At 39.7% G+C, this 15,261-nt stretch overlaps 1 protein-coding gene across 2 annotated transcripts; it reads right to left on the reverse strand.

Annotated features, from left to right (window-relative positions):
• Positions 1-386: 386 nt before the first annotated feature.
• Positions 387-15,041, reverse strand: LOC124172292. Of its 2 annotated transcripts, none has more exons than XM_046551721.1 (3): positions 14,881-15,041; positions 14,511-14,613; positions 387-6,809 (listed from the first exon to the last, which is right to left on the reverse strand). In XM_046551721.1, exon 3 carries the CDS (start codon positions 6,797-6,799, stop codon positions 1,151-1,153), a length of 5,649 nt encoding a protein of 1,882 aa, XP_046407677.1. In that variant the 5' UTR covers positions 6,800-6,809; positions 14,511-14,613; positions 14,881-15,041; the 3' UTR covers positions 387-1,150. The 2 variants fall into 2 exon arrangements, with proteins under 2 accessions (XP_046407677.1, XP_046407679.1); XM_046551723.1 differs by having other exon boundaries at positions 14,507-14,613.
• Between the last annotated feature and the right edge of the window lie 220 nt (positions 15,042-15,261).

A 15,261-nucleotide genomic window follows, 5' to 3' on the forward strand; every position in this document is an offset into this window, starting at 1 on the left:
GATGCTGCCGCTGATTCTGAGAATGATGATGATATCCGCCCTCAAGGGCTGGGTCCCGTGATTCCATCCGAGGCCATTTTGATCAAACTCTTTGTTTTCAGGGTAGAGATAGTTGATAGGATTTCCCACTTCCATTCCAACAATGTTTTTCACGTGACAATATCACGTGGACTACCTTTCGCCTGGCTCCTACCCTTCGACCCATCTGGCATGGGTGGCCCTACCGGGAATAATTTAGAATTAATCCCGCCAGTGCAGCTTTAGGGGCCATAGGAACTCGCAAGCCTTTCCACCGCGATAAGGTTGTAGCCCAAGGGAAAGACATTGTCATGTATACGCATAAATAACTAGTGGAACAAAAATAAACAAATAAATAAATAAATTCGTTTGTTGTTCTAGGAGTCCGAACTTCTTTATAACATAATATTAAATTACAATGTGTGCGTTGACAGATGGACAGAAGGGTAACAAAGGAGTAATAACACAATATGGGAAAAAACTTAATTTCTTCTACTAAAACTAAATGAACATTGAAGTATCCATATATAAATGGATTAACTCGGTTGACAACAGACATGGGGATAACTAAAGAGCCTTAATACAGGAATAGAGGGATACAAGATTACACCCTCGGATAAACCGGAAGGATATTTTGATAAATGATATAAGTCAAGGAATCAATTCCAGAGACTATGGGTCCCAAAGTGCGACCTTATTAATTTATTATTGGGAGGCAATAGAAGCGAGGGATATAAGGTTTGGATAACGAGAAACTGAATTTAGTCTGCATTCTAAACTGGGCAATGATTGAGCACAAACTTATGCGCCCACTCTGTCAGGCTAATAGAAAATTTAAATTATTTTTTGTTGTCCTTTGGAAAACAGTTTTAAAATATTGAGAGGATTTTTTTCATCTCGATATTGTAGGAGATATTATTCGTCTCCAAAAATATTCCATTTTGCATCTTTTATGCCGTACAGCTTGATCCCTCTTATTAATCCATTAAGTACTTATGGCATTAAAGTCACGTTAGATTTCACGATCTGAACTGAATCAGATCGTGACAGCAAATATGAATATTTTATCGTAAATAAATCCATAATCGAACCATATATCCCTATAGTACTATAAGAAACGTGATATAGCAAGTTAATAATCTAATTCATCATCTAATTCATCTTCTGATGACCCAAACCTGGAAGATTGCGTGTTCATCCCATTTAAATAAGATTGCAGCGAGTGAAACGGAAGCAGACCGATGGACTCAACGGCGCGCAATTCGACTATATCACAAATGGACATCAATTCTCCTTCACTATTGATCAAATATGGGCATTCAAATGCTGCCCGTTCCTTAATTTCCTCGTATTGTCCATTAAAGGCATCAAGAAGCGTATCCCCACACTCCAATCTTACAATTATTGCGCGCGGCAGACCTGTTGGAACCGATCCCCACTCCTCGAATGAATTCCGCCTGTATGCTCCCAGGGACGTGCGGTTGACCACGTTATAAAACTCCATGAATAGCAAGGGGTCTATATAGACGCAAATCTCTCTTGAAACTGCCATAGAGTGAAGGAGGTGAATTAGAACGTCCGCCACATCATCAAGAGGGAGGAAGTGCAAAAGTGCAGAGAAGAAAAAGGGAATGATTAAAGGCAATGCCAATGTCTTAATCTCGACTCCTGAATCGAGTGTAACCCTAGGATCGAGAACTGCAACAAACCAATCAATTTTTATTCTCTTCTTTAACTCAAATGTTGAGAAATATTTATGTTCTAGCTCCAGCTTTCTCCATAGAATTACTAAATGTACCACCAGGAGACGAGCAGAGACAGGTGTATCAAAAAAATCAAGCAAGCCGTATATGTAAAATTGATGGTCTAGCGTAATATCACGTACTAAACCAAATGGTATCAATTGAAGCCAAATTTGACGAAATTCTATCATGATTGGCTCTGGTCTCCCATACATATGATAGTAATATCCGTCTTTGCTATAAGGGCTGACATATACTGTTGTGATATTCCACAATTTTAAGTCATTTGCGATTTTAACTAATACACGATTTAGGGTTTCTTGAACCTGTGGATTTCTAGTCTCTCCAGCGTGGGATAATATCGTCTTTAATTTTCGCAGGGGCCGATGGGAAAAAACGGAGGAGAAATCCAACATGTACCGCCTACCTTCTTTATCTCTACTTAGCAGTACGCGTAATGCAACATCAATCCGCACACATTTATTTTCGAGGGCACTCTCCAGCCAATCCATGAAATAGCCATCGACAAAGTCCGTGGTTTCAGTTACATTTATGAAGCTCTCGAGTAAGTAATCATTCAAGACTTCTTCCCTCAACTCCCTCCTCAAAATGTTCCACACATATTGGATGACTTCCGTGCCCCGTGAGTCGACACTTGCCGCAAAAAGGCAATTCCAACCACTCTCATTTCTCATCCGAAGAAATGTCTCTCTCGCCTGCCCCGCTGTCAGCTTGCTCTCCAAATACTCCCAAACACGTTTTACTTTTTCAATAAATCCATCTCTCACAACACTAGCCCATGCGATGAAAAAATTTTGGCACATTTCACAATTTAAGCCAAGGAATTGCTGAAAATCCTTCTGCACGAAAATCCCATCCATTAGGGACTTAAATACCTTGAAATCATAGAGTGAGGCGTAACGAAAGAAATAGCTGCTTTCATAGTTCATCAAACATTGTTTCAATGGTTTTTTGAGTCCTTCCTTGTGCTTTAAGAAGAATTTAAGTATCCAACGCAGCTCTTTCAAATAGTCTTTATTCCACCAAACATATTTCACATACGCACCAGTCCACCGGATTCCTCTTGCCGAAATATATTTCCCTAGGTCTTCAATGAGATTATTCGTTTCTGCTTGTAAGAGGAGAGTCCGGAGGATTCGTATGTGTTTGAGGTTTCTTGATTGTCTGTATAGCGTAAGGCACAAGTCGAAGGCATTCCGGCATCCGATATCTCTTTCATTATTTAATGTGCTTGAATTGTCATTTGAATCCATAAACATAACAGTAGGAAGATATTCTTTGAATATTTCCATAAGATAACGAAGTATTCCCTCACGGCACTCCGAAATTGCTTTGTGAAACAGCTCACGAATCAAAGTCATCCCACACTCCTTTCCCTCATGCAGCAAAGATTGACGTATAGCAATTGCTCTTGTTCCTTCCCTACATTCTGAATCCTCGTTGCTTATCTCCGATAACATTATTGCATCGCAAAAGTCCCTTACCTTGTAGAATCCGTCCTCCAGTAACACCCGCTGAAAAAGCACATGCCTTAGGGGTGCGCCTTCTTCCTCGAGGAGTAGACAAACAAAGAAGTACTCTCCAAACGTCCGATGGATAAACTCGATCGATAGTTCTCTCTTCACTAAAATTCCTACTTCCAGCATGTCTTCTATGTGTTTGTCTGTTGGCATGTAGGAGAAATCCTTGAGGAAAAACGTGACTGAGAATTTCTTCAATATCTCTATCGTTAACTCTGCATCTCTTTTCCGCAAACGCCCACTTGCCTCAGATCTAGGTATCTTTGCTCTATCCTTAAAGTATAATTTGATTTTTGTATCGACAAGGTTCTTGTACAGAGAAAAAAGATTCAGTGAATCATCTGTAAACAAATCATTCGCAAAGGACACGGTGGCCATCATGTGTGCGTGTAGAGGTATTTCAGAAAAATAGCCTTCGTCCTTTGCAAGGGACTTTCCTTTCTCTATCAGATCTTCCGCCGCCCTCTCAAAATTATAATGATTTAGAGCAACGGCATTCTGATTGGAGCCCTCGCCTACATTTTCCAATGAAATAATTTCATTTTCGTGATAACCTTGGGCTTCGTATTTTGCACCGATGGATCTAATTTTCTCCTCACGTGACTCCTTTGGCAGTAAATTGAGCATGCAATTCCACTGGCGGTTTAAGAATTGCACTTGTTCCTCCTTATTGAGGGGAACAAAGGAGAGAGCGAAGGTGGATAGGCGTTTCTCTAGGTCCACTCTCTGATTTGTTCTTGTGGTCACGACAAATGACACCCTCGTATTTTTCATTATGTCCTCCAGGAAGGAAGAGAGAATATTCTTATAAGTAGGGCATATTTCATCGAAACCATCGAAGAACACCTTCACCCTCTCCTTGGCCTGGCAAAATAGTGAGAAAATTGCCTTATTGAGAGAGAAATCTACATCATTGACTTTTCCCTTGTTCACAAGCTGGTATAGGAAATCTTCAACCGTTCCATTTAGCACCGTGCTGTTCCTATTCTCTCCATCCGTTCCTCTACTCATGTCGTTCCATTTATTAATGACTTCCTCACACTCTGTTAGCTGAACAACTTCTATCCACTTATCCCTATGTCTTTGTTTCTCTTCCGTGGCTTTTGAATAAACAAACACAGATTTACCTGTGCCAGGCTCATCGGCCAGCAATTGACAGCGTTGGTCGTTGATGAGCTCAGAATGAATGTGGACGAAATATTGCTGTTCTTGAAGAAAGAAGTGCGCATACATCCAAGCACCTGATTTGGGCCCACCTCGAAGTTCTGCGCATATCTTTTGGATGTAATCGAGTCGTTTATCCGCCTCGATATTTCTCTCCAAGAAAAAGTGTCTTCCATCATCAACTTGCGTCATTACTCCTTCCCAAGGACGCGATTTGCTGACTCTCGCTTTTTTTAGTGCGTCCTTGGTGGTATTGAGAAAGAATACGGCGTTCATTGTGCGCAGTGTCATTAATTGCTCGTTTAAGTCGACATGTCTGATTCTTGTTCGGCGGGAAACGAAGGATTGGATAAGGCCGCCCAGCAGCTCCTCTGTCTTCTTCGCAAAATCAGATTTCACATCATTGCCAAGGGAATACGTCCCTTGCTGGATTATCGTTGATATATCCTTGGGACTAATGACGGTGCTGAGTGTATATTCTGCATCGTTGTTAGGCATTAATCCCTCCAGCAGATCTTTCAATGTCACGTCGCTGCTCTGGAATCTGACGTGCTGGTTCAGTATCCAATCCTTCGTTCCCTTTGACAAGTATTTCCACGTGTATTCAACACATTCTTCCTTGTCCGATGACTTCAAATCCTTCGGAATAATTAAAGTGACGTATTCTTTATGGTGTCGAAAAAACCTTGCCGAGCAGGAGCATGGATGAGGATTATGACAAAATTCCGTTTCCTTGTTCCAAACGACAACCAAGTTTCGCAAGTAACCTCTTCTCAGTTGGGTCTCAAAGTGTGTTCTGGTTCCCTCAAAAAAACTCAAGTCCACAGTCACGGCGCCCCTTAGTGATTTCTCAATGTGGCTAATCGCCAGGGACAAATCCGATACCGCTATGTAATTGACCCCTCCGTGCGAAGACATCTTCGGTTGCTCAATTACGCCAACCTGTGCGTGAACTTTCTTATGCTTTGAAAGCAACGCGGGATATATTGAAAGGTCAATAGCTGGAATACAGGCCTTTTCCTTATTTGATGCAACAAATTCATCGAATATCTTTTCCAAATGGTTGTGGTAGAAATCATTGAGTTCTTTTTCAAACTCGTTGTTCCACATTCCCCCACATTCATTATCTATTGTTCGCTTCGTTATTATTTCTGGAATTCGAACAATTAATTCTTGTTGTTGTACATTTTTATCATATTCACCAACCAATTGGATTAATGGATCGCATTTTTTAATGTTTTCCGGTGACATAATTTTGGAGAAAATCTTATTGTAAGCATTCATCATTTCAAGATCATTTGCTCTGTAGGGCAACCCATTGTTCATGAAGACAATATACATCACGCGATGACAAAATTCGTGAATTAAAGTGCTGACAACTCGTGAATAAGACTCTTGGCCCGCAGACGCATAAACACGATGTAAATGTGGATCCATGACACCTAGGACCTTATCAGATGATTTTGAATATGCACATTTCAGATCTGGCCGATCTAATTCAAATACAATTTCCAATAGAGAATCGTTTTCAAGGCATTGCATTAGCAGTTTGGCTTCCGCTACCTCGTTTGCTTCGAGGTAAATATTCTGGATTCTCAATCGTGTCTCGTCACTTCCCCCACGAACTTTGCTTTTCGAAAGCAATTTAAACAAATAATTATCTTCAAATTCAGCGAGATGTTTCCCCATCGCTCGGTCGAAATAGAGCATCTCAACCTTGCCCATACGGAATTCAATTTCAAAACCCTCCGTCCCTGAGAACTCAAACTTCCTAGAAAGCAGGAATACCCACACATCGTATTTGCGTTCCATTGCCGCCGTGTACAAAGACGACTTGCCGTCACTATTGACCCAGTACTTGGGGCCTGAAATGTTCCTACCGTCCGTGATGTTCAGTTTTTCCTCGACCCTAGTGATATCTCCGTTTCGAACTAGCTCATGAAACTTGTCTCTTTCCTCGAAGAATTCCTTAATGCCTGCATCTTTTTCACGCATTGATCTCAATTTAGCTCTAAGCTCTTTCGAAGAGGAGTCTGGAAAAATTGAGTCCCATTTGAGAAGAATTTCTACCACCCTTGGGTGATCTCTCTTAATAGCAAAGTCGAGCGCCCGTCGCTTTTCATAGTCGATGCTTCGACTTTCATTGGCGTGGACGCCACACATAAGGAGGAGTTGGACACAGTCAGTGGCGCCCTCTTGCGCCGCCCTCATCAGCAACGTGGTCCCGTCAGAATCCGTTTGCTCCTCCAGCCACTGCCTACTGTTTGATGGCAGCCCCTCGCTGCAGGACGAGAACGTCACCCCAAGGTGCTCCTCCGACTGCGCTAGGTCCATTTCTGGGTCACTGAAAGTAAACCATCGGAAGGAATTATAATTTCAGCTCATCACCACGAAAACGACAGATGTTTTTGCCTTTGCGTTAAAGACTGGAATTATTGCCCCGGCACTTAGGGAGTTGTAACGTCAAAAAATTATTTTCACGGGTTAATTAAAACGATAAATTTATGCGAAAAATCCACAGAAGAAATGCAATCTACATGCGGGTGACTCCGTAAAAGTTACCACCATGGCTAGTCCCGGTATACTTACATAAATACGATGAATTTATTTCAACTTAGGCAATAATTTGCATGGATAAAAACAAGGTACATAAAATATTTTCAAACCTCTACCAAATAATATGAGGAGAGGAACATCAAAGCTCTCAATTTTCCGCACTTACAATACGATTAATTAAAGATATTCAAAATTATGAAGGCTGCAGAATTTACACGTACGTGTTGTCCACTACAATGTGGATTAATAGTGATAATAATTAATACCCTCTATATGTTCTAAAACTTTGTAATAGCATTTAGTGGTCAGAAGAATTTTAGACAATTTTTAAGCACAGAAAATGAGGTGACATTAGTGATAATAAGTGATGTAGCGATGATATGTCATGTGACAAGATTATTTTAACATATAATACACCTCAGAATAAAATAAACATTTATCTTTCCTATATGAGTAGCATTAGAGAGCCAATTTGGAGAGCCTGTGCTGTAAGTACCTATCCATGGATGTCCTTATCGCAGCAATTTGGATGTTTTGAGTTAGCTCTGTGATTACTTACGTAATTGAACATGGGAATTGGTAATTTAAAATGATATACTTTTAGTGCCCCTTTTATCAGAATTAAGATTTTCCGATAGGATTATGACACCGCAAAAATCGTCATTTATTTAATTTCAAATGCAAAGGCCTTTTGAGATGCCCCCAGTGAGAAATGGATCATCGAATCTCCGTCGATTCGACGTCGAAGTACTCATCGATAAAACGTCGATGGTAACACATCGATCGATGTCTATATGGTCCAAAAATTGACGTGTTTTCGACGTCGAAGCCATCGACGTGTTTTCGACGTCGACGCCATCGACGAGTTTTCTCTGTCGACGAGATATCATCTTTTTACCTGCGATTCCTACTAATAATTGCGGAAATATACATCTTTTCGGCTAATAAAGGGCATCTATTGCTGCGCCAACGATGTATTTCAATCGAGCACGTAAAGTCTAAACAAATGAAGGCAGAAATAAATTTATAATGGTGATTTGTAATCTTAAGTCCTTCGTAATCATCTTCAATAATAATCAGAAATCCTTGAGAAAAAATGTGAGGTGTTGACATCTATGACGCGAGTATAAAGGTATCGAAATGAGGTAAACGTAGTCACAAAGCCAAGCTTGTGCATATCACATACCACGCAGGAAAGAGGTTAGAACTTGGACGCAAATAGAAGGTCCGGCGTATGAGTGAAAATGGAAATCTTGAGCACATTAAATAGGGGAAGCTAATCCTACCTGTCATGCAGCGGTCCAAAAGCAGACCGATTCCGAAGTATGGAAGACGTAGTGAAGCTTGTCTTTACTAAGCGAGGGAATGCCTTTTTCGATGATTAATACGAATCCAAAAGCTCATTAAGTTACAGAAGGATTTTAAATACCAATAACAGGATTTAGAGCTAGCAAAGTCTGTCGCGCAAAATAAATACGACAATAAATTTTCTATACGGCGCCGAATGTCTCTGTTCCGAGTTTACTGCGAAGAACTAACAGCATGACGACTAACAGCTCAACTGCAGATACACGCAATCGAACTTCAACGGTCAAGTTACAGAATTAAAAGGAATCAAAGATTGTTCTCGGAGATTAAAACTAATGTTTATGGATAAATAAAATAATTCCTTAATTTTTCATTTCTTATTTAAGACACATATGTTGTAATAGCGTCTCACCGTTATTTTTAAGACATTAAAACTACATCACTAAGTTCTCCCCTCAGCCAATCAACACGCTGACCCCGCTGGCCAATGAGAATAACACGTCGAAAAAACGTCGATTGAACAAATAAAATCGACGTCGACCACATATCGATCTATAGTCGTCGAATCGACGAAGATTCGACGTAGATTCGATGATCCATTTCTCACTGGGGCCGGTGACACCAAACGAGAACCCCAGACAAATAAATAACATTGCGGTAAGCAAAATGAATTTTCGCCAAAAAATCTTTGTAACGAAAGCAGTGGAGTATAGATTGAATAGGATAAGACAAGTATTATTTGTTTCCCTTTTAGAGACTTTGAAAATTTGGTTCTCTTCGAAAGAAAGTTCGAGATTCCACTTCCGCATATTCACGATGGATATCACGCTGCCAAGACGCCAACTAACGCCCTCTAGTGCCTCATTAATAATTTTCTTAAGTCATTGCACGGGCATGTCCAGCGAGGGGCAGGAGGGGGCAGCTCCCCCCCCCCCCCTTAGAAGCAAAAATCACAAATTTCTTTGAGGAAAATAATATTTTTTCGAATAAATAATTTACAAACAAAAAAGAGCTGTTACAGTTTCCTTAAAATGTTGACACCATTCACCTTTTCCATGCTTAAATCTTACCTACAACTTGAACAACCATTAGCTTGCCCCGCCTCCCCCTAGTTTTTATCCTGAGTACGCCCTTGCGTCATAATACGGGAACGAACCAGCCATTTATCGTCAAAAAATCTAACAAAAGTTTTACATGCAGTGGAATTATTTGGAGTAATATTGCGGTAGATATTGGATATATTTTACGTTCTCTATGCCTCAGCATTAGACTACTTCGTTAATAGTAAGAAAATATATCTCGGAGGATCGGCTTACTTACGAGAGAAAGGAAACTGAAGTTATGGTGGTGGATTTATTATCTTGCACGAGCTGCCCAATTCATGCAATATGGAGCATTAAACATACGCCGGATAAACTTCCCTTAAAATTAATGATGCTGTAATAAAAATATTGAGCGATATGAGAATGTAATTACCCTCCCGTAGTTATTATAATTTCTCTCCTATCAGTACTACTGAGAATATCGAAACTCCATTTCCGAACTGCAGTGAAATTAGCGCCGCTTCATTCGTTGCCACACATATGAATTCGATTGCACATGAAATACGAGATGGGATTTTTGAGATGGCTAAAGTGCTGTTTTCCCACTACGGGGGCCAGAGTTCCAATCCCGGCGGGAATTCATCGTAAAATGAGCTATCCATGCTATGCTGTTTTTTGGAGGTCAAACTGGATACAAAGGACATGTTCCGTAAGATGGAACATTAAACCGTTATAGTGTAGGGGGGCGATGAAAAAATAAGGTTTAGTGATGCGAAAAACAAAGCTGTAGCCATAGATAAAGTTTTTCGTACAGTTAAGCTTTCTTAAGACAGTAATCTGAGGAGATCGCATCATTTACTAGAAGTCCAGCCGATATAATTCTCAAAATTACTGAGAAGTGTGTAATAAGGTTGTCCGATATTCCTGGATAAGGATTTAACTTTGCACTTTTTTAGGGTTTTTTATTAATAATTTTAACAACGCGAAGATATTTTAACAGGAAGTACTAATGACTTTCTAACCGAATTTTGTACAAGTTAAGAAATCTACTATTCACACTGGAGAACTCACCTTAGTTTCGAAAAGATTGATGAAAAACAATTTTTATGAGAGTACAAGCAACGTTTTTAATTTGTCGTCTCTTTACAAATATAGTGTTTTGTGTAAATACTCTAACACGGATGATTTCCTCTGATTCATGGACCCCCCCCTCTATTGGCCCAGACTCATGTATGCAAATCTTGGCGAGTCATTTTCGTTGTATCCATAACAGGGCAGCTACACTGTGACTGCCCTTCAACACAAACTTCCAGAAGGAATACTGATGCTGAGCACTCGGCTAGGAACGAGCAAATAGCAAAGACAACATATTAAGGAAGAACCCCATTTTTTGCATGGAAAAATTTGCGCATGAGCAAAGTAAAAGAACTCATCAGGGTACATAAAGTGGAAGTCGCCGAGGACAAAGATGAGCTCGCGAACCGTTAGGTTTATTGCCGTTCGACCGTGGCTTTCGCGCAAAGACCCAATGTGATATTTTCCAAGAATACTAGCTTCATACTATTTGATAAATATATATAATAACGTCATATATTTGTAAAAAGAACAATATGTACGTTTTTTCCTCACACCAGGGCAACATACATCGAGATATTTTGCAAAAAATATAGTTTTTTACTTTCGTGATTTTTTTGCCACTAATAGATGGATTACATAAATATAAATACATACGACTAATATAAATAAATAAAAACGAGTTAACGTTTTTGGGTATCTAGGACTTCCAGAAAAACATAAAATGCAATTTCTGGATCAATACACAGTGGTAAAAAATTGGGTATGTCATGCTTTTTTTCGATATCCGCCCACTGTGCGACGCACACTGAGCGGAAATTGGAAAAAAGCCGGACAAAATTACAAAATGTTTTTTTTAGTTATAAACTTGAAACTTTGCAGATACTCTAAAATATAATTGAAATTTACGGACATGTACTTCATTTTTGACATAGATCCCACCCGTTACTGAGATACAGAGGGTCAAACGTGAACAAATTTCCATAAAAACGCCCGTCTTCAATTTTCTCTGAAAATCTTCCTAAGTAAGTACATGGTGAAGTTATCGTTGGATTCTCACGGAATAAAAAACCACATATTCTATTGGCATAGCGTTTTTCTTTAAAATTCCGTATTCTTAAAGAATATCATCGATAAATTCTTACCGCGCAGTTACAAAATGGTGGACACTGTTTTTCGGCCAAGTTTTACATTTAGGTAGAGATTCAAATAGTTTTTCGGTGAAGTCACGCGGAGTAACTTATATGAGAGCATTTTTTGAAGATTTCTTGAGGTGTTAAGCACTTATCTTTGAAATAAGTTTGCGACGCCGTAAATTACAATGATTTTTCGATCGCGCGGCAGGGTTCCTCTCCGCGCGTCGTGAGTTGGATTAGCCGCGACGCGGTATGGTTATTGAAGCTTTATGGGTTTTTACGCTCAGAAATCACGGTTTTTATGTTTTGCTTCAAGACACCAATTCTCAAATGGTCTATGGTGACAACGGTGGAGGTTTTTCAGACGAGGTAAGTTCACTTTTCTTTGAAGTTCATTTCGTTTTCTTTGGATACGATCGAAGACCATACTTCTGTTAAAAGCGTTCAAATCTCTAAAAAGTGAGTTGTTTTCCTGGGACTCATGCAAAAAGACCTACCGGAAAGACACCAGCTAACACTCTTATACTTTCTTTATTCTCCGTTGACCCTATCCTCTATTATGACCCCCAGGATTCTACTGCGAAATCTGTCGTTCTGAGCGGAGTCTTTGGCCATCTTAACCGGGTATTTTCACGGAAACTTCGGACAGTTATAATTACTCATTTTTGTCCAACCTTAATAATTTAATGCCCTTAAAAATCCAGAGCATTAAATGAAATTTAGAAAAGTCCGGTTACCCAAGAATATACAAAAACATCTTATGTGATGATTCAGGGTAACTCTGGGAAACATGCCTCACATTATGTAAAATAACTATATTTCGTCCTATTTGGCTTTTTCGATTATACTAAGAGGTAAATGTGGTGACTAGTCATGTTTCTACCTTACATACAAATGCGTATACTTATATCATTCTTCTCTTAGCTGTAAGAGTTATTTTTGTATAACATTTCCTCGCGGCGTCTATCCCGTATCGTGCGGGTGACACGCCAAATATCATTAAAACTGACTAAAAGTGATTTCTGTACTCTACAGCTCTATTGAAAGAGAAAAGTTGTCGCGCAATTAAAGTTCTAAGGAAAATAATATATATTAAATTACTTTTGATATACTTTTAACATTTTTCTAATTAATAGTACATGTCTACGGTTTTATTGCAACTGTAATGCAGGTTTTAAAACTATAGCTACATTTATATCATTACTAGCTGACGCGGCGAACTTCGTACCGCCTATTAATCACTGATGAGTCACACCATTTATTAATCAAGAGCGGACTGTACTGATTTTAATAATATTTAGATTGCGGTAATAAAATAATTAAAAAGATTTAAAAAAAACATGAATAAGCATAACAATGGCTTGTTAGAAATATATTTTCTTCATTCAAACCACACCGGGGAAGTAGACCAAGGCATGTACATATGGAATTTTACCGTGAATTTTGTAATTTTGTTTTGTCTTAACTTAGGACATTTAAGACACTGTGGTCTTACAAAGCATTTATTAATGTCGAACCCGTTCTTGGAGCAAGTTTACGCCACGCTGCAGCAGCGCGCTGCTCCGATACTTGACTGACGCTCAAAATATCGTGCAAATATCCCCTAGAGAGCAGCATTAATATATCATTTACTCGTGGCGTGCTAGTTATAACTCGGTTCGGGGAAGTGCACTGCGTAAGCGTACCACGGCACCTACACATTCGGGTTTAGTCTCTTAAGTCAAGCAGTTTCTATTGTATGACAGTTTTTGTTTTGTTTATCAGGCACAAGATCAAGCGGATTAATCTAAATATATATATCAAAGCGAAGGAAGAGATAAGTGGTTTACCTACTCGTGAAAATACTACATATAAATTCTTTGGTTTTTCATGAGCATATGAGCACAAACACTGAAAAATTGACCTTGTGATTTGTCAATAATCATCACGAATGCAACACGAACTGAAAATCGTTTAAGCTCGAAAGGGCATATAAGTTTGTATCATGGAATCTTCGGAATGAGAATTTCCTCATCTTTGAATTTTCCTTTGAGTACAGTCGCTTGAATCACATTCATTATCAGTTTCTTTTAATCACCAAACGCGTTACGTTGGATAGTTTTTGTTGGTTCGGGTTTCGAAAGATCATGAACACAGAGCCTATGTTTAGCTGTAAATGTTGTTGTGATAAGCAAGGTACGTTCAAGGAATTTAAATATTCAGTTAGAGAGTTGGTGACTTCGTCTTCGTTTGTACACAGTTAAAGGATCTGAATTCATGCAGAGTACTAACTATTTGATCGTGATTTACCTTGTTTGAGTCATCCACGTCTTCGTTCTTGGCCGTTAAAATTGCTCTCTCAATCAACCGTTTGTGATTTTTTGTGGTTCACATACACTGCCACTCTTTTCTGATTGGCTAGAATAGAGGGTGGGTCTCGGGGGCGTTCAAGGTCACGCGCCATCAGTTGGAAAAAAGGGTATAGTTCAGCGTCCTATACGATTTTAAGAACATTTGAAGGCATAATACCAGAATTATTTCAGTATTTGCGCTTTAAAATCAGTGAAACTAATGAATAACAAACGGGACATCCTCACTTATTCCCTGGCATTTACTGCGCATTTTTATTGCACATCTGTCCACAATCTGTCCGGAAAAAAACAGAACTAAGGGGAGTAAGTACTTTATCCCGTATGCGGCATCTCCTCCCGATTTACCCTATCTCATCTCCCGCTTGAGTGGGTCAATATAACAAAACATAGCGAAGGATAGATCAGAGTACATCTATCGAAGGAAGGTGTTACTTCAAATTGGAAAGTGATGCGTTTAAAACGGCAGAGTATTTTGAGTCATGTCAGCGAGTGGGAGGTCACCATCCCCTCGTCACAATGGATGTCCGCGAGTGTTAGATTGTCGAAAACCCGGATTACGGAGGATGTACCTACTTACGCTTAGCAGCACGTTTTGAGTGTGGTCAGTAGCAGCAGCAGGTCGCCAAGGACGATGAAACAGGGTCAAAGGCCTTCGCAGGGCCACGAAGGTCACAGTCAACCTGTTGAGGAGAAGCAATGCCATTCATGTATCCATGTATGTATTCTCCGTATTGTTTGCTGGATCAATCAAATACTCTCATTGATAAATCAAAGACTGGATCATATTTACATTCGATATAAGAAAAGTGACAAAAAATAATAGGTTTATATTGTTTTTGTGAAAAGTGATTTACTTATATAAAATCATCATTTAGTACATAGGAACAGTGATGCGGTGAGATACGTTGGGGGGGGGGTTTAAATACTGTACATATTGTCATTGTTACCTCAGAGCGGGTAGAAATAAATCCCCTCTATCCTGGGGAAATTCTTCGTCTCTCTTGCTAGACAATGCTGGGAAGTCCGTCGACGGAGGTAAGTGTGCCGAGTAAGCGCTGTTCCAGTTCATTCGATCCGTACAGAATTCGCTTCTGTGCAGTCAATGAAGGAGGACGCACGGCGCTCTTCTTTTTATTCTGGCCAGTGAGTGTGGGGAATGACTAAACAGTGCACATCATGCGATAAGCTTGGCTGCGGCCTTGGAAATGTGCTTCGAGATGCACGTAGGCTCACGTAGCGTAAGCCACCCGATTTAATCGCTTAATGCCGCTGTATATCCACATCTGTGGAAATTTTCGGGGCACTTAAATTATTTGCGCGAGATAAGA

Source organism: Ischnura elegans (assembly GCF_921293095.1).
Source record: "Ischnura elegans chromosome 13 unlocalized genomic scaffold, ioIscEleg1.1 SUPER_13_unloc_1, whole genome shotgun sequence".
NCBI lineage: Eukaryota > Metazoa > Arthropoda > Insecta > Odonata > Coenagrionidae > Ischnura > Ischnura elegans.

Coding starts and splice junctions, on each gene's coding strand:
- LOC124172292 (XM_046551721.1), bottom strand. CDS start 6,799: ATGGACCTAGCGCAGTCGGAGGAGCACCTTGGGGTGACGTTCTCGTCC.